General features: G+C 37.9%; 1 protein-coding gene across 2 annotated transcripts in view; it reads right to left on the bottom strand.

Annotated features, from left to right (window-relative positions):
- Nucleotides 1-27,058, bottom strand: part of Arhgap6 (Rho GTPase activating protein 6) — a 511,034-nt gene that overhangs the window by 47,005 nt on the left and 436,971 nt on the right. For both annotated transcript variants that reach the window (XM_038316286.1, XM_038316287.1), the window contains exons 3-6: nucleotides 18,635-18,706; nucleotides 10,138-10,391; nucleotides 8,193-8,388; nucleotides 1,890-1,945 (exon numbers count right to left, since the gene is read on the bottom strand). In XM_038316286.1, the coding sequence (XP_038172214.1) occupies nucleotides 1,890-1,945; nucleotides 8,193-8,388; nucleotides 10,138-10,391; nucleotides 18,635-18,706 (578 nt within the window). The remainder of the gene's footprint in view (nucleotides 1-1,889; nucleotides 1,946-8,192; nucleotides 8,389-10,137; nucleotides 10,392-18,634; nucleotides 18,707-27,058) is intronic.

Below are 27,058 nucleotides of genomic sequence, written 5' to 3'. Positions count from 1 at the left end.
GGTACACACATGTAGAGGCCATGGAATAATGTTGGGTGTTTTCCTTTATTACTGGACTTTTTATGCCTCTGAGGTTAAGATCACTCACTGAACTGAACCTAGAGTTTCCATTTGTTGGTTAGGCTGGAGGCCATCAAACTTCAGGGGTTTTTCTATCTCTGCTTGCTTTCCTTCACCCCTAGTGCTGACCTCATAGGTATGTCATCATGCCAGGCTTTTCATGTGGGTGCTGGGGACCGGAATTCTTGCTTACACACCAAGAGCCGCTGTCCCAGACCTAGCTCTTACTTTCTAAAGAAAAAGTGCAGGGTATGTAAAAGTTACATAAAATAGTGAGTGAGTTAAAGCATATTTCAGACTCAAATCTAGTTCTAAGTTACCACTAATTACATCTTATTGAGTGAGTAATCCTTAAGTAAATCCCTATGCAAAGATATCTCCCTTTTTTATGTATCCAAAAAATGTCAAGGGATAATTGCTGGAACTCATCATCTGTCCACTTGATGAAAATACCAATCACTGTCCTCAATTGCTCACTGATTTCAGACAATTTTCCATCAGGATTTACAAGACAGCCAAAATGAGGAGTTCACCCATGGCACTACTGCAATCAAGCTAGTTCAGACACACCATGATTCTTTCCTGAGCACACGCAGATGACTTAGAAATACATACGCAAAAAGACACACACACACACACACACACACACACACACACACAGAGAGAGAGAGAGAGAGAGAGAGAGAGAGAGAGAGAGAAGAGAGAGAGAGAGAGAGAGAGAGGTGGACCGTTAAAGGAGCTTGTTTAACCACAAGATATTGAATTAAATTTTTGAATTTCTATAAGCCTAAAAAGAAAGTGGTGAAGGGGACTACAGCTGGAGGGCTGAGTCAATAAGATATTATTAATAAAGATATCCCTTAATTTTATATAGGTGTGAAGCCTAGAAGATAGTTTACATTTTACAAGTGTCATGGTGAAATGTTAAATGCTGTTCACTCATTTTGTATGACTATTGAGAATACAAATAAACCAGTCTGGAAAAAAAACAACTTTGATTTTTTTAAATTTTAACAATGAAAAACATACATGATAGGGTATTTACTTCAACACATAAATAAATAATTCTTTAACTTCATCCAACTAAAATTTTTACCTGGATTAACTTCTAAATTGTAGCGTTCCTTATTTTCCTCTGTTTCAATCAATAGGAGGAAAATGGCATTGCAACCTTCTTTTGCTAACAAATGGGTTCTGTTTGTTAAAGGATGGTTTGCCTTTTGTGAAGCCATCACAACCTATCTGATCAAAGGAAACTACCTCGGCAATCTAATATCAAATTTCTGCCAGAAGCATGTAGTGCAAGGTTGGCACACACACACACACACACACACACACACACACACAAAATCAAGAATTACAGTTGATTATGAAAAATGAATCAGGAACCAATGGTTCCATAGGATCTCATAAAGCATTTATTTCTGCAAAAGTAAATAAATGTAGCACCAGATTAGATCAGAGTGTTGTGGCATTTTACTAGTACATTTGCATAAAACTGGCCTCAGTGAAATTATGTTCTATTTGCTATCACTTGCTGATTAGGCATCTTTCTTCCACTTTTCCAACTTCAGTGGTATCTTTATCAAATAGTTTCTTTCAGTTGAGCATAGAATGGACATGTCCAGATCCATTCTCTCAGTCTTTTCACCCCAGCTTCCCTTTTCTAACCTTCTGAGTTGTTTTTCATTTCCTGGGATTTCATTATACTATAATCGGATGGTTGGGAAAAGATAGTCAAGGGGGATTTACATAAACTTGAACTTTCCACCTAGTAATTCCATGAAATGTCAAGGGGAACAGACAATATAACCTTCGTATTCACTTACTTGTCTTACTCTCTTTTTTGAACTTCCAACTCGAAATATCCCCACTGTCTGGAGGCCTGTAAATAAGCAAACAAAATCAGCAGGCTGGTTTTTTTTTTTAATGCTTGAGACTCTGAATGAAATCAATGTAGAAACAGTGCAGAATGCTTGTACAGAGCATGCAGAACAGCAGTGACTTCACGGTGTTCAGTGGCACTTCCATATACTGTACTATTCACCTTCCTCAGGTACATAATTGACCCTTTCAACTTCACAATTATTTGACATTAAATGTTTGGGGATGAGATATTTTTTTCTGGTGTGACTATTGATGTTATAGGTCAGAGAGATTGTTTTTATAGGCTTGGCCCTATAATTCTACACCTATGACACGATTCTAAGATGATCAAAAATGTTAACAAAGGCATGTACACAGAGGAGGTTAGAGTAGGACCATTTACAACAGAAAAAAAGTTGTTTATTTGGAGCTAACTGGGGTCCACTCACGTGACAGACTACTTGGCATCCTTTTTAAATGATATTTATAAAACATTTTTATAAACATGAAAATTCTGTGGCCTACCATCCACTTAGAGCAGTGACATTCTCTTCATATATGTATGTATGTACGTATGTATGTATGTATGTATGTATATGTGTGTGTGTCTGTATGTAGTGTTATTTCAAATAAGTAATATATGTATATTTTTAGGGAGTTTTAAATGCTAAGTAGAAATAAACAGAAATTTAAAGTGATTGTTTCTTTTTTTGACACAGGGTTTCACTGTATAGCCTTGGCTGTCCTGGAACTCACTCTGTAAACCTGGTTGGCCTCAAACTCACAGAGATCTGCCTGCTGCTGCCTCCCAAGTGCTGGGATTAAAGGTGTGCACCATTACCACTCAGCTGTGATTGTTTCTTATCCAGTGTTTAATTGTTCTACATTATATATATTTTTTCCTTAAGAAGTATATTTTATTTATGATCAGAAAAATAAAAATATCTATTTCAAATTTAATAAAGAGTGAAAGTTCCTATACAAATCATGTTTTAAATTATTTAGAATATTGAAAAAGTTATAATATTTTCTTTCTTGTGGGGAAATTGAAGTTGAAGAAATGGCTCAGTTGTTAAAAGCACTTGCTGTTCTTCCACAGGACTCTGGTTTGTATCCAAGCACCCCATGGCAGCTTACAAATCCTTGAACTTCACTTTTAGGAGAATCAACAGCCTCTTCTGGTCTATGAAGATAGCTTCATGCATGTAGTGTACAAGGATAACCTTAGATCCACACACAGGCATAAAATAAATAAAAGGTCTTTGAAAAATTGGTCTTTAAATAAAAATCAATCTTACTACCATATATTGTTAATTTCAACAATAGTTTGCTGTAGAAAGTCTTACAGCCAGTGGTTACCCATCCACTGGGACATGGCCTCTTATACTCTATAAGCTGATGTAGAGCATGTGTCTGCTCTCTTTTTCTGGCAGCGGGATTCGGTTTCTGATCTCCATTCAAACAGAGGATTCTGACTTGTGAGTCTACCCCTTAATAAATAGCTATCTTTTTCTCAATTCTGAGCTAGTGGGGGATTTCTTTTAATTGTCCTTCTTCATTTGGCGCCCATGTGGATTCAGACTCGGGACTAGTGGGTGGATGGCCTAAAGGCCTAGCTGCTCCACGGCCCAGGCAGTCAGTCTCCCAACCCTGCCCACTTTGCTTGCTTTCACCTAAGCATTTTTTTGTAGAATCCCTGCCACAGTGGAGTTTACTCCATTTGACAACTGGAAATTTCCCAAGCACAAGCATAACTGCTGCATTCCCTGGGTCTGTTCCTTGCCGCATGGCGACTTCTGCAGCTTCCGGTTTCTGCTCCCTACCCATGAGTTCTGATTTTCTTGCTCTGTGTATGGAATTGATTTAATTGCTTTTAATTTGTCAAACAAAGCATATTTCTCAGTATTTAACCAGAACCAAGGCAGAAAACTAAAGCAGAAGGTTTAAGGAAAGAGTTTTATATTACATGGAAACATGCTAAGGAGATTATAAAGAGATACCCTACTTGCTCTTTCTGTAACCAAACACTGCTACCTGCAGGGACTAACCCAAAGGGCACTCAAAGAAATAAAATCTGGCAGATGGATGTGTTCCAATTGCTAAATTTGGAAAATTAAAATATGTACATCACACCATTGACACTTATTCAGGTTTTCAGTGGGCAGCTGCTTTAAGCTCAGAAAAAGGCTGATTCAGTAATCATACATTTATTAGAAGTTATAGTCATCATTGGTATACCTGCACAAATAGAGACAAATAGTGGTTCAGCTTATGTCTCTAGGAAAATGAAAAGGTTTTTGCTTATTATAATATTAAGCATGTTACAGGTATACCAGACAATCCTACAGGTTAAGCAGTCATAGAAAGATTAAATAGAACTATAAAAGATATGTTAAACAAACAAAAAGGGATAGAAAATGCCTCCAGAAATAGATTACATAATGCTTTATTAACCTTGAATTTTCTTAATGCTAATGAGAAAAGGAGAACAGCAGCAGAGAGATATTGGGTAATAGAAAAGTCTTCTGAATTAAATCAACCAGTTTATTTCAAAGAAGTGCTGACCTCACAATGGAAGCCAGGAGATGTGCTGCCTTGGGGAAGGGGTTTGCTCTTGTTTCCACAGGAGAAGAAAAACTATGGATACCATCAAAATTGATAGAGATCCAGTTTCAAAAGGAGAAACCTCTTGAAAAAGAGAAATGACAGATCATCCACAATGGTAAAAACCATAAAGATGGTAAGGGAAGCTCATGAGGGTTGGGGCAGGGTTCTGCTCTTGTCTTTGCAGGAAAATACTCATCTTCAAAATTTCAAGAGACCCTGGATGTTTGGATGCTGACAGAAGGAAAATTTACTAGCCACTAAGGATCATTGAGAAAAAGGAATCCGATTTATGAGATCAGGTAACTGATACATATATATTTAAACATATGAAAAAGCAAAAAAAAAGGATAGCCAAAACAGTCCTATATAATAAAAGAACTTCTTGAGGCATCAAAATCCCTGACTTCAAACTCTACTACAGAGCTACAGAACTGAAAAGAGCCTGGTATTTGCATAAGAACAGACAGGAGGATCAATGGAACCAAATAGAAGACCCAGATATCAATCCACACATCTTTGAACACCTGATCTTTGATAAAGAAGCAAAAAATATCAAATGGAAAAAAGAAAGCATATTTAACAAGTGGTGCTGGCATAACTGGATATCAACATGTAGAAGAACAAAAATAGACCCATATCTATCACCATGCACAAAACTCAAGTCCAAATGGATCAAAGACCTCAACATAAAGCCCGCCACACTGAACCTTATAGAAGAGAAAGTAGGAAATATACTTGAACACATTGGCACTGGAGATCACTTCCTAAATATAACCCCAGCAGGACAGACACTGAGAGAAACAATTAATAATTGGGACCTCCTGAAACTGAAAAGCTTCTGTAAAGCAAGAAGATGGTCAAAAAGACAAAATGACAGCCTACAGAATGGGAAAAGATCTTCACTAACCCCACATTAGACAGAAGGCTGATCTCCAAAATATACAAACAACTTAAGAAATTGGACACCAAAAGATAATATAATCCAAAAAAATAGAGGATAGACCTAAACAGAGAACTCTCAACAGAGGAATCTAAAATGGCTGAAAGACACTTAAGGACATGTTTAACATCCTTAGTTATCAGAGAAATACAAATAAAAACAACTCTGAGATTCCATCTTACACCTGTAAGAATGGCCAAAATCAAAAACACTGATGGCAACTTATGCTGGAGAGGTTGTGAGGAAATGGGGACACTTCTGCATTGCTGGTGGGAATGAAAGCTGGTACAACCCCTTTGGATGTCAGTGCAGTGATTTTTCAGAAAATAAGGAAACAACCTTCCTCAAGACCCAGTAATACCACTTTTGGGTATATATCTAAAGGATGCTCAATTGTGCCACAAGGACATGTGCTCAGCTATGTTCATAGCAGCTTTATTTGTCATATCCAGAACCTGGGAACAACCTAAATGCCCCTCAACTGAAGAATGAATAAGGAAAATGTGGTACATTTACACAATGGAGTACAACACAGCAGAAAAAAATAACGACAGCCTGGATTTTGCAGGAAAATGGATGGAGCCAGAAAACATTATTTTGAATGAGGTAACCCAGACACAGAAAGACAATTATCACATGTACTCACTCATAGGTGTTTTTTGAACATAAAGCAAAGAAAGATAACCTACAAATAACAATCCCAGAGAATTTAGACAACAATGTGGACACTAAGAGAAACTTACATAGATCTAATCTGCATGGGAAGTAGAAAAAAAAGACAAGATCTGAATAAATTGAGAGCATGAGGACCTTGGGGGAGGGCTAAAGGGGGAAGGCTAAAGGGGGGAGAGGAGAGGCAGCGAGGGGAACAGAGAAAAATGTAGAGCTCAATAAATATCAATAAAAAAGGAAAAAAAGAATTGAGAAGGCGTTTGAAGCTATATATAAGTGAGGAAGGGCTAAGTACATGAATGGAATGGAACCAATAAAAATTTTCAAGAACAATTTTGCAGAGGCTGGAAAAAGGGTCTCTGATAAATGCTTAAATGACTAAAGTGACAAATGTTCTCTACCTACTCATTTCAAAAAATCAGGCAAATAAAGTGTTAGGGAAGAAATGCAGAAATGCTTTTGATGTTGTTTGTCTCACATAATGTGACCCTATGTCAAAGGAAAACAAGAAAAAAGATAACATCTATAAAATACTTATAAAATAATATTTTTGAAGTTTGGGGGTCATAAATTCAATATCATACATATCAATTTATACTATGATTCATAACAGTAGCAAAATAAAGATATGAAGTAGCAATGAAAATAGTTGTATTGTTGATGGGGTCACCATAGCATGAAGAACTGTGTTTAAGGGTCACAGCATTAAGGAGGTTGAAAACCATTAGTTTAGAATATCAAAGTTAGTATCTATTTCAATTTGAATGTGTATTCTATTATTCTGGAATCATAGATATCTTATGATAGACATACATAGATATAAGCTGATAAAAGTACTATGGATACTTGAAATACAGTCAGGACCTTGGATAATTGATTAGCATAAGCCTTGCCTTTAGGTTTAAACCATGCATTAAACATTCTGTCTTGAAAACGAAGTCTAAGATTTAAATACATTTATTTATTAAGTTATTCCATTATCCAGTAATTTTTACTTGTACTGAATTAATTAATTTAAATGCATATTTAATATTTTTCACAAAATTCTGTTCTTGTAATTTGGAAACAAATGACAATGTTCACAGTTTGTTTTATCCTTACTTTCTCTTCTGATTTTTTTTCTCCTTGTAGGAATGATATTTATCCTAGGACATTATGCTATATATCAAAATGCATCTCTGACAACGTTACCCAGGTTAGCTTGAATTCACCTTGAACTTGATATCTTCCTGCCCAGTCTTCTAAGTAATTGGGATAGAATGGCTCTATCAATAGGACCAGCAGTTTCTTACCTTTTTTGCTTTAAAAATTATAATGAAATCCCAGAACTCAAGAGGCAGAGGCAGGCAGATCTCTGAGTTCAAGGCCAGCATGGTCTACAGAGTGAGTTTTACTACATCCAGAGCTACATAGAGAAACCTTATCTTGAAATTACATGGCAAAACTAAAAGGTATGATGAACATATTATCTATAGAGCAAATAAACAATTAAGGACGTTTTCCTGAATCCATAAAGTGTGTGGGAAATCTATATGTAGCAAATGGAGATATGTGATAGATATGGCATTTTATGAGCCAAATATCTAAATTACAGAAAATAATTAAAGAATTACTCATCATATGATAATCATCATGTTAAAAGAAATTGAGCTGAAAAGAGTTAGCTAGAGACATTCAGAGTAGGTATTCCCCTAAAAGCAAACCTTTGCTTTTGTCAAAAGAAATGTTGTAAGGAACCTCAATGTATAAAAACATCCAAGGGACTTGGTTCTGTTTGAAGGGGGTTCTATTCCAACACAGTGATCCTTTCCTAACATGCTTGGTCAGAGCCTCCTCTAAATATTCTTGAGATCTAAGGACTCCAAATAGCTTCATGCCTATTAGTCCTATTGATCCCAGTAGCTTCTTAAGTCAACATTTATATTGGTACACTTTATTTACCCAGAGAATTTTGGTCTAGTGCTTGCTCAAAGAAACACATAATTGAAACTGGGTACATACAGGGATGATACTTGGATCACCGATGGCTGGTTACAAGTCTACTTACCATATTTTTCCAGATGCTGGCAGCAGCTGTCCACCAGCCTGGGGACCTGCCTGTAAATAGGATTCAGACTCAGCCTCTTATCTCTGGCCTTCTCTTTTTTACTCTGAGCCTCAGCAGGCAGGGAGAGTTGCAAAGCTTCTAGGAGTCGAGAATGGTTGTCATCTAGATCCGTGATGGAGTCCACTGACATGGCACCCTACAAGTGATATGCAGATTTGAAGATCACAGGCAGCAGAAAGAAAAGCAGTTGCTTGCAGAGGCTACCCAGTACATGTTTCTGGAGGACTATTATTCTCAAAAGATACTGCTGCTTGATTTTTGTTATGTAGTTTACAGATTTGTTTATTGCTGATGTATTAAGAGGAAAGACTAAATGCCTTTTGAAAAAGCTAGAAAATCTCTACAAGTATTGTTAGTTATGATTTCAATACGTAGACTTTTCCTAATAGAAGACAAGAGATGGGAAACATATAATTAAAATACTTTGATTCAACCATTTCACTTTTGAAACAAAAAATGAATACTCAATGAATGAGGTAAAGTCATAGAAGTCTTTTGAATAAAAAAAATCAACTACAGCTCTAGGAAGTAGACTTTATACATAGGAAGATTCAAACTGGGCATGCTGGCACATGCCTGTGACCCCAGCATGCAGGAGGGTAAAGCCATCCATCCTGAATGAAGTGTGTGCTAAGAAGTCAGCTATTAGAGTCCTGGTAGGGCCTAGACAGAGAAAGGGACTTTTAAGAAGTCCACCGCCTAGGTCCTTGATTCCCAGAAAGCTCAAATTTAGAGTTTTGGTGTTACTGATATTTGGATTTATAAACAGTCTAAGACAATTACTGGTTTAGAAGAACAAATTCATCTGGAAAATACAAAAATTCCTTAATTTTGTCATTTTTCCACTTTGAATCATAGTCAATACCATAAAAAAAATAACAGGGCTTTAGGTCTTGCTATACCTTGGAAGAAGTCCTGAATGCTGATAGCTAAAAAATGAGAGTTATAAATGGAGGTTTGGTTGTATATTTAACTAGGACAGTATTTCGTGGCTGGATTGGCAAAGATTTATAGCCCAAAGCTTAGAGATAGGGACATAGGAATTCTTAGAGCTGCTTTGCAGTGACTATGCTGACTCCCATCCAGATGGTCTGAGAAATGTAGTTTTCTAGATTTGCAATGTGACACACAAAGAACACAGGACCTAGAACATCGTGCCCTCTCCCTCACTGGCATCGTATTGCTATCATATGGATTTGAAAGAGAGTGCGTACAGGACTGCACACCTCTATTTAAGAAATGGCAAATGCCATTTGATAAGGAAAAGCTAAATTGCCCATTGACTTTGAACAACTGTGGCTAATTCACTGATCCAGGCACATTCTAAGAATGGCATTGAAAAAATTATCAGAAACACTGGATATTGGCCTCAAAATGTAGCTTCTAGCATAGGGGTGTCTAACCTGCAGCCCATTTGTGCAATATATACATAGTATGTGTGACATTGTGATAGTATGCTATTATCTATAAAGTTCATGCTCAAGAGCTACACAACTGAGTTAGAAAACAAAAGCGCCAAAATAATTCTCAAAATGGTTTACCTAAGTTTACAGATTTGTGTTTTGGCATATTCATAGCTATCCTGTTATACACATGGCCCATAGGTTGAAGGTTGGGCTTTTCTGTTTGAGCAGGAGGTCAAGTGAGATGGCAGGAGATAACAAGAGACTAGCATCAGTGGCAGTAGTGTAGAATATTTGAGCACCAATTTAACTAGGAGCGGAAGGTTGGAGAAAATGCTAGCTGCCACATGCACAGTACTGGTTATTACTGAGTAGAAGAGATATCTACTATGTGTCTTGGGTTTCATTATAATAGAGACTCAAAGGACAACCTTACTAATTTCCAGTTTTCTCAGAGTCAGAGAAGGTCTTGGCCAACTCACCCTTCTGGCCCGAGGAGCCGGCTCCGAAGTATTAGGTGATATGGACTCATTTGGTGTCTCTGAGGTTGAGCTGAGAGATGAGTTACTGCTTGAGAGTTCTTTGTTTTGTCTTTTATTCCCAAATGGGTGGAGGTAAGACATAAAATCAGATGCATCCTTTTGCTCCTCCCTCTGCAAGTCTTGCTTTAGCTTATATGCGCGGTCATTAGCAATGACTTGGGACAAGGGCATTCCAAACGCCTGTGGAACAAATTCTGCAAGGGAAAAAAAAAACAACAGATATTTACATTCAGGGAAGACTCAAACAGGAGAGGATGCTCATTCATATCGCATCCATAAAAGCAGACATAGTCAAATTAATGATTCCTTAATCAGCATAGTAAGATGGTTTTCTCTTGTTGAACAAAATGTCCCAAGTTACCGTTTCAGTAAAGGAAGTTAGTAGGTACAAATACACATTTTAGAAATGTAGGTCTCTAATCTTTTCCCATCTGCTGAAGTCTGTTTTAAAGGAAATAACTTTGTAAAAATAAGTATGATATTTGGACAGACTATAAATAATACTTTATGCTCATGATCACGCATCTTCATAAACCATGACTCTTCAATTTTTATCCTTTAGAAGTCCTTGAAGGCATGAGAAACCACACATATCCATTCACTCAAAAAACGTTTATTGAACACCTACTAATTGCCATGTCAAGTTTTATAATGGAGGGAGCTATAAAAAAAATCTCAAGTTCTTTCTCATGAGAACTTCTGAGATGTGGTGGGGATGTGCAGGGTCAGATATGTAAATAATTATAACAGAGGGCCTCTCATCTGAATAATAGAAAGATGAAGAAATCCAAGGATGAAATTCAACTGATATACTTTCAAGATGCTAAGAAAAGAGGCGATATAGGAAGTAATAAACTAAGGGCCAGAGGAGCAATTTAGGAGCACTTTAAGAAGAAATTTTTACTTTTTCTCCCTTTTGTTCTGTGTTTCTACTGCCTATTTCCAGCTATCTGCATTACACATGCCCCTTTATGATCTATATTCAGGCTCCCTGATGACCACATGCAGAGTGGGCTTGACCATTATATAGCTTGTGGGAAGCCCAGGGTACATTTTGTTAAATCTTTTTTTTTAACCATTTGAGGAAGAGACAGAGCACAGAACTTTTTGGCTTCATTTGGCAATATATATACAGTTGCTTCCTGCATCACTGTGATCCATGTATGTTCGTATATGTTAGCTCCTCAGAGATAGACATTTTATTAACAGTATTTTAGATTTATGCTGAAAGTATTAATAATTCAATTAAGTAAATTATTCTTGTTAGACTCAAAATTACATCTCTTAGCAGTCACAGCATTTAGAGTACAGGGGAGCTCTTGTTTTTACAAGTCCTGTGAGTGAAACTAGAATGATCAAGGGAAAATTACTCTAAGGTTATTTGTTCTTTGAACAAAAAAGCTAACATTAAACCAGGTAGAAAGAGGTTTTAAAAGGTTTTCCTGTTTGATTCGTGGCAACATTTTAAACTAGGCTAATAGCTAAGTCTCCATTAAAAGCAGAGATGGTATTTTAAAGCCATATACCTCTGGTCCCATCAAAAGATGCAATTTGTTTTGAAGTAGAAGTTCTAAGTTCATCTGGGGATTTTTCAGAGGTGCTTGCTCTGCCAGTGAACTATGGGACATATGTCGGTCAAAAAGTTCTGCTTTTCTCCTTTGAGGTTAGACTAATACTGTAAAGAGCAATTTCAGGTTATAGGTTGTACACTTGAAGGATTTCTTATAAGAATCTGGAAATAATCAGGTGTTCTTCAAAAAGTTTGGACACACACATGGCGAGACTGACAGCCACATAGAATATACAGGCATGTGTGGGGATATTAACAACAGAGAGAACTTTGAGATAGATGATGTGATATAGGTCGGATAATGTAGGCACATGTATGGCAGGGACTTGTTCTATACAATAGTGGCCCTTCAATCCTCTCATAGCCATGTTTCTATATTAAAAAACTCAATCAGACTTAGAGATTTCCAGTTGCTCTGGGAAAAAGAAGGACAGTTTCTCTAAAGTCAATAATTTAAAAGAATATTTCTTTCATCTTTAATTATGTGTAGGTGTGTGTCTATTTGCAGATACATGCATGTGTGTGTGTGTGTGTGTGTGTGTGTGTGTGTGTGTGTGTGCAAGTGCCCACAGAAGCCAGAAGAGGGTGTTGGGTCCTCTGGAGTTGGATTTACAGTTGGACGTTAGCCACCATGTAGGATCTGGGAACCTCAATTGAGTCCTCTGCAAGAGCAGTTCTCCAGCTCACCCTAATCCGGCATTTTTTAATCCTGAAACTCCATCAGTGTTTGTAAACTGTAACAACCGAATACAAATTAAAGAGGAACCATATGGATTCATTATCTCCTGATGTCCTCTTTTAATCTCAGTCAAAAGATGTTCCCACTAAGAATGGGTTTCTGTTTCTCTCTGGTATGGTGGGCTTCTGTTAGTACTGAACTTATTATTTCAAAGCAAGAGTTTCAATGGGTTCTCTTTAGTTTCTTGCTGCTTTTCTCAAAGACTATTTATTACAAGCTTCAGAACATAGAGTCCTCTAATCTCCAAACATCGGATGTTGTCTTGAGGTCTTTATAATATTCTAGGAAGGATCCCTGTATATTTTTTCTTCTTAAAAATACAGCTATTGTTAAATCAAGAACTTATCAAATTTCTATTGGGCAAAATTGTCATTTATGTGGCAAGAAAGCGTTGGGTGCATATGCCCCTCTCTGAGTTCAAACCTTTTCTGTGAGGGGGGTCACAGAAATCTGAAGATTCTTTGCAAAGACAGAAGCTAATAAACTTGATAACTGGAGTTTCAAATGACAAAGATATTACCTAAGGCTCACTGTGCTATGACTAGGGACAACTAGTAATGTGTTCTAGTTGGAGCCATGTGTTTCACCAGGATATTGGCAGTGGTTGTCTTTACCGTGTCATGAAACACAGGGTCAAAAGGTGATGAATTTTCCTCTCTGCTCCCAACTGTTCCCTTGAGAGCCCCACCCTCCCACCTGTGGCAGAAGCTTACCATCACAGGCTTGCCCTTGTCCTTTACTCTTTGTTGTTTTCTTCTATTATTGGCATTGATTCACCATTAAGCCACCAATCTCACATAAAACTTGGTGACTTGCCAGTCCATCTTAATGGCTCACATGACTCTCTGTTCTCACATGTACTCATCCCCCTTCTCTCTTCTGACCTTTGGCTGGATACCGTCTTCGTCACTCACTTCCTTAGTCCCATGCAGTACCCTGTTTCCCCCAGAATTTATACTTGATTTCCATCTTATTGCTCTTATTTGTCCTCCAAGTATGAACTATTCTTGTTTCTTTACAGTTGTATGTTCCTAAGGCATGCCTCATTCTAAGTCTTTCCTTCCCACACCTTACTTGGATTGTTAGGGGTGTCTTGCTTCATGGGCTAAATATGACATTAGAAAGTCATACATTAATATTTCTTTTCATGCCTCATTTCTATTCCATCATCTTGCCATACTACCCTCAAGTTATTTTTCTCTGTTTGATCTATTCCTCTCCGCCTCCGCCACAATCCTCATTCCATGGTACCATTGCTTAGCTCCTGGATTTTATGGCTTTCAAATGGCCCTTCCTCCATTCCTCTGTGCTGGTGTCAGTTCTACTCCAAGTTCATATAATACAGTGTTAGTACGATAAAGTACTTGAAAAAAACCATTAAGTCATTGCTTCTTACTATATTTTGATCATGTCTCAATGTTGTTATCATGTAGACCAAAAGTTGTGTTGTAGTCCACAAAGTACTCTGTGAGCTAACTCAAGCTCCTTCCTACCTTTCTTGGAAACTGCACACATCTTGGTCATTCTCTCTCCAGTAATGGCTTCTCTCTCTCTCTCTCTCTCTCTCTCTCTCTCTCTCTCTCTCTCTCTCTCTCTCTCTCTCTCTCTCTCTCTCTCTCTCTCTCTCTCTCTCTGTGTGTGTGTGTGTATGACTGTGTATGCTTTGTGTGCATGTTCATGTTACGGTGTTCTTGGGGATTTGGATTTGCATATGTACATGAGGAGGTCAGAAAACCGTGGTTTCCCCGCTCAGGTACTTACCACCTTTTATTTGAGATCAGAAGTCTCATTGGCTTGGAACTTTGCCAAGTTTACAGGCTAGATGGTCAGTAAGCTTTCAGGGATCCACCTGTCTCAACCTCCCATTTCATCCTTTCTGGGGTTATAGGCACACACCACCAGATCTGGCATTTTTAGGAAGGTCCTAGGGGTTTGATTAAGGTTCTCACAGTTGTGTGTGTTAGCTACTTTACCTATTGAATGATGTCCTTAGCCCATAATGTTGGCTTTTTATGATACTTTTGAATCTTTTTTCTTGGAGAATGTCTACGCAAAATTAATTCTTAATTTTTCTATTACTACTTAACGTAAAATAAAAATGGAAGTTGCAGCCGGGCGGTGGTGGCGCACGCCTTTAATCCCAGCACTCTGGAGGCAGAGGCAGGCAGATCTCTGTGAGTTTGAGGCCAGCCTGGTCTGCAAGAGCTAGTTCCAGGACAGGCTCTAAAAAAAAAAAAAGCTGCAGAGAAACCGTCTCGAAAAACCAAAAAAAGAAAAAAAATAAAAATGGAAGTTTCAGCAAATAATCTTTTGTAGTTTTACTTCAGAGCTCCCATACAGTGACCTGGACAGTGAGTACCCATAAGACATGACACAGGATTTTAATACCAAAAAAGGTACCACAATTGAACGAATCTTTTCATGTTGATACTCTGTCGGTGTCTTGGTGGACAGTTATGTCGTAGTAACACTTTGTCCCAGTGTGCCTTGACTAAGGGAACCTTGGAACTAGATCAAAATAGTTTTTAAACTATTTATTTGTTTGTTTAGCTTTTCCACAAACTCTGCTTTGTTTTGTTCTTGTGAGACAAGAAAGAAATTTTCTGAATTTCTGAAAGTTACTTTTGTTTGCCAAATAATTAAACTACAAGAGACTAGAAACTGGAAATCTTTTGTTTGAAAATATGTTTTGCAAACCAATGTTAATCTTGAATTAGTTTCCATATGGCAACCAAAACTTAAATGAGCTTAGTTTAAGTAGCAGCCTGGATGCAAGAATGTCATATGATTTGCTATGTATTTTTATATCAAAAAATTAAATATCACGCACGACATGTTTCATGCTGATGGAATCAATTAATAAGGTAGCATATCAAAGATTTGTGAATCACTTTTTCATTGGGAGAGCAGGTCAACCATGAAGAGCTACTCCCCTTTATTTTTAGATGGCCTAACCCAAGAGGTCATTCAGAGTTTCCTGTTTTCCTTCTTTTCCTCCTGGATTTCAGAACTGACCGTTTTTCACATGTGCATCTCTTGTGAACCCAGGCACTAAGATCCAAAGGGAAGGAAAGAATGTGAACGGATTGCAAATGTGTCACACCAGCACACAGCCACCCCCAAGTTCCGGTTCCCAAGATAGCTCCCTGTATACATGTATGTGCGTGTATATATATATATATATATATATATGTATGTATGTATGTATATGTATATGTATACATGTAATGGCTCCCTGTGTTGACATAGACAAGGCTTTATGTTTTGAAGAGTTGTCAAGAAGTAACTCTTCAGTTAAGCTTAGACTACCTTAATTTTTACACACTAAAACGAATTCAGGCAGGGCAAGCTTCATACAGTGAAGCTTGGTACTTCTCTCCTTAGAAAGATGGATGCCTTACTTCATTTCCCCACTTGTCTTCTCTTATGTCAAATCTGAATACTGTCAAGCTTTTACTGGGTATACATTAGCATGAGTTGGTCTGAACCATGTCTATGTCCCAGGGGCCACTAATTAGTTTCTTACTTGCTGACTCTTACTTCCCTATTAACTCATGTTCTTTCTTTCTGATTTCTTTATATACAGTATGAGTGTATGCGCACATGAGTATACATACACATACCCACCCATCCACCCCCTATCCCCCACACCAGTTTAGGAAATACAAACATCAATTTTCCCATGCCAAAAAATAAAAATTCATTCTAGTACTCTGAATGGGTACTTTCTAAAGAATAGCCTAACATCTTCATTGTGTTTCAAATCCTAGAGTAAAGTAACTTGAAGCAGTAATGAATTACTCGTATAGTTGTCTTCGCTTTTAAGTGTTTCAGTTACTCACAGAAAACTGTAGTAAAATTAAGTGGAAATTACCAAATAAGAAAGTCATATGTCTTAAATGGTTTTTATTACAGCATATTATAATAATTGTCTTATTGTCAGTTATTTTGGTTAGGCTTCTATTTTGCCTAATTTATAAATTATATTTTACCATGTGTATGCATGTATGCAAAGGGAAGTATACTGTACATAGGTTTACTATTAGTCAAAATTTAAGTCATCCGTGGAAAATCCTTGGATAGATCTCCCATGGATAACTGCTGGACTAGTAGTAGGTAAGAGCCCAACCTTAAATGACTCATCAATTTCACCCCCTCTAAAGTCAAGGGGACATTGAGGAAAGTAGAAAGGGGACAAGTTAGAAAGAAAAAAGGATTAGCAGGAAGAGATCAGAGGAGGTGAGAGGGAGTAGATATGACCACAATACAATATACAATATACTATAATATACTATATGCAATATAGTATAATATATGATGACAATATAATATGCTATAATGCATATTCATGAAATTGTCAGAGATAAAACACAAAAATTAAGGGTAATAAAACATCAGTTCTATATGTATAATAAAATTTATCAGACAGTGGATATGCAGCTAGCCCACCCTTGGTCTTCATTATTCTAGCAACAAATTCTGCTGAAGTTGTTCATATCCTGCTGAGTATCCTGGTGAATATTATCTCAGTTCTCATGTTAGAATGTATATACTGAGAGTTTTTATTTGTAAACAACAACAGTTCATGCCTGAGATATTTTTGCCTAACAATACTCAGATTCATGCAGTGATGATCTGCCCCTTAGGCGTTCTTTGGTTTGTATTTGGGGGGATGCTGGGCATAGAACGATTGGTCTTGTGTATACTAGACAAGAGTTTTACCCTTGAGTTACATTCGTCAGCCTTTCGGCCTCAGGTTATTTAAATATTACAGTCATAATTCTTTCTTGCAGCTAGAGGTATGGATTTCTAACACTTTTATCTCTTTTTGCCCAGCTAGAGATGTATACATTTAGAAGGCAGAGCACAGTCTGCCTAGAGGCAATGCTGCTAGCATTTAGCAGGGGCTAAGGATGCTGCTAAACTAGAGACAGTGCTACTGGCACTTAGCTAGGCCAAGAATGCTGCTAAACTGGAGGCAGTGCTACTGTCACCTAGAAGAGGCCAATGATGCTGCTAAACTGGAGGCAGTGCTATAGGCACTTAGCAGAGGCCAAGGATGCTGCTAAACACCTCACACTGTGAATTACAACATATGCCACAAAAATTTTCCAGTCTACATTGCTACACTAGCACCAAGGAAGACAAACACCACTGTAAGGGAAGTAAAACAGTGGGTTTCCATTCCTTATGTCCAAATGTCATGAAGCTTAAAGCACATTTGAAGCTATGTGTATGTAAACTGGTGTCAGTGTTGGAATGAGGCTTGCCCAGTACAATTCACAATGCATTTATTTTAAAAGTCATTGTTTTCCACTGCAAGCATAAATGCAGTCACTAGATGTATGAGGACTCCAAAAGGAGACATGTGTCTTTCCTCATTCAACTCTCAGTCATTGTGGCACATAAAATGAACATACATTCACTCAATCACACCATTCAACCATCAGTTCATATAATTCAATAACAAGTCATAAAAATTACACTGTGTTAATGGGGTCCAGGTGACCCTTACCACTAAAGAATACACATTCAAATGGACTACAAATATCTCTGAAAGATGACTTAAGTGTCATTTCCCTAAATGGCCATAGAAATAGACACAAATCAGTATGATGAAAGCCAGTAATTGCCAAAAACATATGGGACCCAAACCAAGCATTCCGTGAGCTAAAAAACTTGCTGAGGATGACCTATCATCAGTAAGCCATGAGATGAAGATTGCTTCTTTTCTGTAGTCATAGTAGATGAATCTAAACTCTTTTTTCATTTAATTAGTCCTGCTTAATTGTCTCCATTTGCCAAACAGCTGGTTAGTATTAGGAACGCTGTCCATGGCTACTCAACCCAGGTCGTCTTTAGACATAGCTGATTGGACAGAATAATTGGAACCACAACATTGGCCAGAGTCACCCACTGCTCAAACCAGCTGAACTCATCAGTTCAGCCTAAGGATACTAAAACACAGAAAAGTAGACCCATATCAGCTCTAAATGACATTCCATTACAGAAATTCAGTTGATATAATAGAACCCAACCATGTAAACTGATGTAATTCAAAATCTCTACCCAATCAAACCAGCACGCTCCCTGCAAGATACATTGGTTTTCGTTACTTGGCCCTTTACCTTTGTCTTTGTTCTTCTCCTTCCCTAGGGAATCCAGTTTCTTTCTCAATGATTTCTTTCTCTTTTGTCCATCTGTAAATATTAAAAGAATAAGAAGTAGTAAAAAAAAATAAGTACCCCAATGGTTTTCATATTAAAAACAAATGATTGCAGTTGACGTCTGTATTGACTCATAGAACTCAATGGTGTAAACAGAGAAATAGCTCTGTGAATACTGGAAAAATCCTCACCTTGTAGCACACGAAACCAGCCTTAAACTGTGCTCTGAAATGTTCTTTCAATCATGGGAAGAGCTAGAAACAGCCCTCATTCGCATGTAATTCCGTTTTGACATCCAGATGTGTTTGTTTTGCTATTACACGAGGCTTTTCTTATTTTATGTGACTATATAAGTCACCATTCATCGGGAACAAAATTGCCATGACAGAATCAACTATACCCACACATAGCTTTGACATTTATAAGCTACTGCAATGTAACTGGAAAGGGAAATGGATTTGGCAGCTCACAGAATTCAGGCCTTACTATTACCATATCATTTACAACCTGCAGTGCTTTGGTTAAGACGCAGTGGTCTTGCATAAATAGTGAGAATGTCATGGTTTTGTCGTAGGAATGAAATGAAACACTCTACATAAAATGCTTAATGTGGAGCCTAGTAGAAATCCATAAATTCAGATCTTCTTTCTTCCTGTGGCTTGCATGGTATTCTACACAATGACTGTCCCATAGTTTAAGTATTCATCCACTGATGGATGTTGGAGTTGTATTGGATGTGGAGAATATTCCCTTTTGAATCTAATACGTCTAACCAATGTACTTAGTATTCTGCTTAAATCACCAAATAGTAAACGTAACACTCATATCAGTCAGCAGCTCCAATCAAATTCCTGGGATATCATCATAAAATATTGGCATTTATCATTGCCAGAACATGCTTTGGGATTATGCAGCTTAATGCATAGGGGGTGTAGAACAGGATGCCACACTGGGTTCAAATAGAAAAAAAATTCATATCCAAGGGAACTGTTTAAAAAGTGGATTAAGGGGGCTGGAGAGATGGCTCAGTGGTTAAGAGCATTGCCTGCTCTTCCAAAGGTCCTGAGTTCAATTCCCAGCAACCACATGGTGGCTCACAACCATCTGTAATGAGGTCTGGTGCCCTCTTCTGGCTTTCAGGCATACACACAGACAGAACATTGTATACATAACAAATAAAGAAATATTTTTAAAAAAAAGTGGATTAAGAATTGTCTCGCAGGATACACTAAAACATGTTGTAAAAAGGCAATACCACAAAATAAAATTTACAAAACAAGACTGATAGCAGGAAATAACAGAGTAAAACTCAGGATGAAATGAGCATTCCTGGGATCCTCTAGGGGCTACAGTTGTTCCCAGCTCCTCCTCTGCCGTGAAGTCTTAGAAGTGCAGGAAAACGCCAATATAGTTAACAGGCACATTTGATACCTCTTCCCTTCCAAAATCCCGCCAAACCCACTTTCTTCCCACAAAATGAAAATAGTAGGATTTTCTACCTTTGGAGTCATGAGATTTGTAAAATGACGAAACCATGTAAATCAATTGTACAGTGGCCAAGAGCCATTAATCTCTTTCATCCCTGGTGTGTTCATATCTTAAAATCTAAGAGTTGATCTAGCTACTAGGGACTGTTGTGACTTATTATATATACACAGATGATAAAGCACACTAACTACACAAGATTCTAATCTCTTCTCCAAATAGAATTGATGGTGCTTTTACTTTGTAATGCTTTCTTTATTGCTAGCTCATATCACCAAATGTGTTTGGTCAGTAATAACATTCCCTTCTAAAAAATCCTCTAATTCCTTAATTTATGTATTTGACTGAACAGAATAACTAAACAATACATCATTAAAGCCTAAGAGATTTTTCTCTGGTGCTAGGGATGGAGCCCAGGACCTTGCATATGCCAACCAAATGTTCTATCGCTGAGTTCATCATGAGAAGCTACAAGTTTTTTGTCCATTTTAATTTTTGTATTGTTTTGGTTAGTATATAGGCTAATGGATTCCACTATGATGTTTTATACATACATTTCATTATACTTTGCTTTCAAACATTCTCCTCTCCCACTGTTCTTTCCCCACGCACACAATCCTTCTGGATGGTTGTCTTCCTGTCTCATTATGGGTATATATGTGTTCTTCTCTAAAGCATATTCCTCAAGATAAGCCTTAAATGGAAAATGTAGAAATTTGACTTTGAATCCAAGCCTCACCGTCTATCAGTTCTATGTCTTGGAGAGGTTTGTGCTTTAACTTTTTGATTCTCAGTTCTAGTAAGTGTAAGATGAATAGATTTTTTTCCATGGATTGCGTCATAATGCATATTAGATTATATTACAAAACATGAATTCAGTGTCACATCAATGACAAGTTGTGCTAGTCTTCATAACTAGTTAAAGGCTAAGATTATTATGTACTTCCCCTACTTCTCTAACTTTATATTACCTCGAGCATGTCAAGACATATGTCTGCTCTCACAGGCACATCTTTCAGATAGGCACTTGATTTGTTTCCCCTACCACTTAGGCAGATATGGAGAGTACTAGCTTTGACGTTAGAGAGTTCTGTAACACAGATTTTGAATTTATCACTTTCCACAGATAAGTTCCTTGATCCCTTCAAACCTCAGTTGCCTCAACTATAAAATAGGAGGAGACATATAGTCTTGATTGTAAGAACTGTTGCATGGATTAAATAAGGTTATAGATACCATGTACTTAGAGGACAGCACATGCTCAATAATTATTGTTTATTCATTGATCTATGCACAGAGTAGAGGTGGAAAGATGAGACCACAGGTATTCAGATATTCAGAACTGGTAAATAGACATGAACTTTCTTCCTTACATCTTTTTGTTAATTTTCAGCCCCATTTAGTTCATCTCTGAAAACATTCATGATGACTGACTTCCACAATACCTGGTGAAAGGAAGGCGCATGGAATCCAAACCTGAAAGACTCATTCCAAGAAACCTTTGATGGAGACAGTTTGCCCAAGTTCCTTCTCTACGTAACTTCTGTCTCTAAGATAGCATCCACACCAGAAGTGTGGCCCTGCCAGTGATTCTGTCACACTGGAAAATCATTTTTATAGATATGTATAATTGCAAGGTTTTATTTCTCTTAAATCCTCCTGAGGCTTGATTGGGTCTTTCCACAAAAGCATGTGTTGGAACGGGTGGCGGTGGCACACGTCTTTAATCCCAGCACTTGGGAGGCAGAGGCAGGCAGGTCTCTGTGAGTTCGAGGCCAGCCTGGTCTACAAGAGCTAGTTCCAGGACAGGCTACAAAGCTACAGAGAAACCCTGTCTTGAAAAACTTAATAATAATAAAAAAGCATGTATTGGAAACTTAGTTCCCATTACAACAGTGTGAGAAAGTGTAGGTTTAATGGAAGGACCTGAAATCATGCATGTACCCTTGTGGATGGATTAATACCAATTAGAAATGGCTTGAAGCTATTCTTTCTCTTTCTTTCTCTACAATACCTTCCACCACACTATGAAACATGAATACCCTCACTAGATGTGGCCTTTGATCTTTAACTTACCTCCTTACCAGTTCCACATAAACTTCCATTGTTTATAAATTATTGAACAAGCTAGGACATACCTTCATCTCCACCTCTCTGCTTGATATGATGCACGCTGCTTTATAGACTACATGCTCCCTACAATGATGGTCTGCCTCATCATACATTGATATTAGATAGGCCTAACATCATTAAAGTCAATCCATGGGTGGAAATCTCTAAAACTGTGTGCCTCTTAAAATTTATTTTTAGTATTTAAAAAATATTTCTTTTTTTTTCTTTTTCATATATATTAGTGTTTTCCTTAAATATATGTATATGTACTGTGTACATGTATGATGACTGCAGAAGGTATCTGATCCTTTGGAACTGTAATCACATATAGTTGTGAGGCATCATGAGAGTGTGGTGCTGTGGGACAATGGTCTTTTAGCCTGTCATTTGTATTATTTTTAATAAAGCGTTGATTGGCCAGTAGCCAGGCAGGAAGTATAGGCAAGGTGACCAGGCAGAAAGTAGAGGTGGGGCAATGAGAATTTTGGAAAGAGAGAAGTTTCAGTCTACAGTTGTGACCCAGACACAGAGGACACAAGATGTGATTGCCTCACTGAAAAAGGTACCAAACCACTTGGCTAACACAGACAAGAATTATGGCCCAATATAAGTTATGAGCGTTAATAAGAAGCCTGAGATACTAGGCCAATCAGTTCATAATTAATGTAGACCTCTGTGTGATTTCTTTGGGGCTTAATGACTGCGGGAACTGGGCAGGACAGGAACCTCAGTCAACAGAATGGCCCCCAACGTGGGGCACCAACTGGAAAAATTAGCTTGATTCAGGAAATAACCTGGCTGGCTAAAGGATTAAAACAATTATATTTTTACTTACTATTAGGGGAAAACCTCATGAAACAGGAATGAGAAATCCAAGCTCAGCTGTGCCCCCATGGGAATCGCAGAGAGAGTGCACCTGGGCCGTGCACCTGTTTTATTCCCTGTCCCAGAAAGCCACACCTTAACTTGGATCCACCTCTTAAAGATAATTGGCTAACAAGGCTTTCCCATCAGTGTGGGAACTGAATCTGGGTCCCATGCATAAATAACAAGGGCTCTGAAATGTGGAGCAGTCTCTCTAGCCCCCTTTTGGGTATTTGGTAAGAGTGATGGCAACTGATATAAGAGAAGGGGCTACATACACATAATGATGGAATGAAGGCAAAGAACGTATTAGTAGGCATCTGCTGCCAGGGCCAAAGGTCTCCTTTGAGTCTATCACCGATATAGTCAAGAATATAGCTCAGTGGCCCAAAACAGCCACATACAGTCCACTACTGTACACCTGGAGATCAAAGTACAATGAACTTTAACAGTTGAGAACTGCTGTAAAATCTTGGCTATTTCCCACACAGATCTGGAGTGTTAGCCTCTCAACAAAGGCAGACAAGCTCTATGTCGAACATTCCTCATACCCACCCATAGTCAGCATAGGCACCCGACCCTGAGCTATTAGACTCATTTGTAGTAGCTGGCAGGCACTGAAATTTTCAAACCCATTTGAGCCTGAAAAGGAGGTTCTAACTTGTTCAGTCCTTTAAAACAATTCCTGCTGAGAAAAATTTGGCAGGATGATTTTGGCACTACCTCCCCTGTTTCCCAGCCATAGCTGTATCGCTATTTAGTTGAACCAGAAAAAATAGACTCTTAGAGAAAGTAAACCAAAGGAAGTCATAGGCAATGTGGAGAACTTAGTGGAAAAAGTGAGGAGAAATATAAAAAGAGCCTTGTGGGTGGTAAAGTAAGAAGTGACCCTTTAGGAACTACACATGGGTTCTCAATCTGAGCACTAGTGACATATGTAGTCAGGTAATTTTCTTTTATTATTGTCAACTGTCCTACGTATTGTAGGTTACATTCCCTGCCTTTATTTACTAGCTGCCAGACCATCCTCTCATATTCTGTTGCAGCTACCAGTGATGTTTCTGGGCATGACCACAGGAAACACAATTTCTGTGGTTGAGGACCACTGCTTTCTTAATAATTCTATGTAGAGAGCACAGCAATATACGCAGGCAATATAAGAAAGCCCTTATGTTCTCCCCAACAAATGGTACCCAGTCTCTACTTCTGTTTTAAACAGAACCATATCAAAATATTTACAAATTATTAATACTTTAACTATTGGGTTGAATTTAAGGAAGGAGAGCAATTCCCTTCCATTTATAAAGAAATGAGAATCTGCCTATAGTTAGTGATCTTTGTACCAAGTGCTTAAAGACTATAGGTTTTAGGATTAAAATAAGTCCCTGGAGTAAATTGCCTTCTAATTTTCCGCAGGAAGGATTTTCTTCCTTACTTGTGTGGAAAGATGAGGTGTAAAAGTACGTATGCACTGAGTGGTGGTATGCTACTCAACTCCCAGGAAAGATGCCATAGTGCTTTTTTCAAAACCACATACTGCTATTTACAGAGGCTATGTGGACCAAGAAAGGTTGTTTATTTAAAACGAAGAAAAGATGCCCAACTCAATGTAACGCAGTGTCATGGCTGCTAGCAGAAAACTGACACAAATATTACTTAAGCCTGTCATCTTGTTGATGGCGATATATCAAGGTTGTTATAATATATTATGGGGGAAACAGGCAGAGGCTCAAAAGGAAATGCTGTATCATTTTGTAACTTTTCAATATGTCAAAAATTATTCAAAAAATTAAAATGGCCTTTAAAAGCCTTTCTCTCAGATACCACCTGTTTTGCGTTAGGTCGTTGAGTAAAGGTTGAAACTTTTTGTTAAGTGTTAGAGAATGGAGGTCTGGTCTGCTTCATGAGGTTGTTTCACAGAACTGGGAACTCAAATTTGTGGCAAGAAGGGAGATGACTCACAAAGCCATAGTTCCTGACCTGGTTGAAACTATGGAAATAATCTGCTATTGCCATCTCCCTCACCTAAAGAAAAACACGTGTCCAAACTGACACAAAACATTCATTGTGGCTTCTATTTTGGTGAAACATACTTGCTAAAAAGGGAGTGGCCAGCTAAGAGTCACAGTTTTATTTTTATGGTTCTAGTCACGGTTTCATAGGTGGCTGATTGAACCTTACAAATGTTATCGTTTTCACTTGTTTCTTTGAACTCCAATTTCTACAGAAATATCTGTAATCATCTCACATCTATACTGCTAACCACATTATTGCCTTACAGACATATAAAACACATATATTTATGTATACATGGATATGTGTAACTACAATTCAAGTGATTTATATAAAATATGATATTTTCAAATATATTTAACACAGACTGGGTGTGGTCATGCACACATTTAGTCTCAGAACTTGGGAGGTAGAGGCAGGTAGAGCTTTGTGAGTCTGAGGCCAGCCTGCTCTACGCAGTAAGATCTGTCTCAAAATAATTATGGGTGGACGGGAGGGGAGGGAAGGGGGAGGAGGAGGGGAGGGAAGGGGGAGGAGGAGGGGAGGGAGGGGGAGGAGGAGGGAAGGAGATGGAAATTTTTAAATATAAAAAAAAATAAACCATGAGAAAAAAAGAAAAAGAAATCAAAATAATTGTTTAATACTGTTTTATTCCTTCCTATCGTGAAAACTCATGGTTTCTTTTCCTCATGGTGTAGACCTCTCAAAACTAAGAAGAGGGGCAAGGACTAAAAGCTGTATTTTATTTTTAGTGTGCAACAGCAGTATTGTTAAAGAAGCAATTATATTATTAGTGGTCCCAGGGAGCCATTCATTGTATCCATGCTCAACATCTGCTACTTTCCAATGATAAACGTTATCCATGTATGTTAAATTTTCCTGGTAAGTCCACCCTGGAAAACAGATAGGTGCTGATAGGAGCAGGGCAGCCAAAATTCCAGGGAAAGCCAGAAAAAAAAATGAGACATTGGAATGAATTCCAAACTGCCCCTTGTTGCCCTGTCTGTATTTAAAGCTCTTCCAAAGGAACAGAAGGAGAACATCTCTGGCAGTAAAGGGGAATCAGCTGCCCATGAAAGGGAGATTCATGGGACCACTGGCAATGCTGTGGTCCAAGAAATGGCTTAGGGTGATGCCTAGATATTTAGGAAAAGAGCTAACATAGAGGTGTCTTTTCCATTTTAACATAAAGGTTTTTGTTTGTTTTAAATTTTCTCCAGGTTTATCATAGCACATGATTAGTCTTAATGGCTTGGGAATATTATTTACGGCATAATACTTGTATGTTTACATATCATCTTTTCTCTAGACAGCAGATTCATCATTCATCCTTTTAGTCACCCACCCATTCATCCATCTGTCCACTCAACATTGATTAGTCACACATTGTTGGAGAGACTGAATGATGAGCTTTACACTTAGATGAACAGACACTATCTGTTCTTCTGAGGGATTCAAGAGTTTAGTGTCAGAGATAGATCTGGGAAAAGCTGACTAAAACCAAACAAGGAAATGCCTTTGTGAACATTTAACTAGGTGTTAGGACAGAAGAGTGAAGGGTGACCCCAAGTATGCCTGCAAAGGCTAATGTTTACTTCCATCCTCAGAGGATAAAGTTACTCTCTTCAGGACCCTTTGAATGTTGGTGGTGTTTCCTCACTAAATCACATGGTAACTAAAGGGGTTAGGAAATCCTTTTTTTCTCTTGTTCTCCTACTCTCTGAATGTTTTAATTTTAGTAATATAACCCTTATTTTAGTGGTTCTCAACCTTCCTAAGGCTAAACCCTTTAATTCAGTTCCTCATGTTGTGGTGACTCCCAACTTTGAAGTTATTTTCATTGCTGTTTCATAACTGGAATCTGCTACTATCGTGAATCATAATATAAATATCTGACTTACAGGATGGTCT

Source organism: Arvicola amphibius, chromosome X, assembly GCF_903992535.2.
Source record: "Arvicola amphibius chromosome X, mArvAmp1.2, whole genome shotgun sequence".
In the NCBI taxonomy this organism is placed as follows: Eukaryota; Metazoa; Chordata; class Mammalia; order Rodentia; family Cricetidae; genus Arvicola; species Arvicola amphibius.
This window is presented reverse-complemented; position numbering and strand designations above follow the sequence as displayed.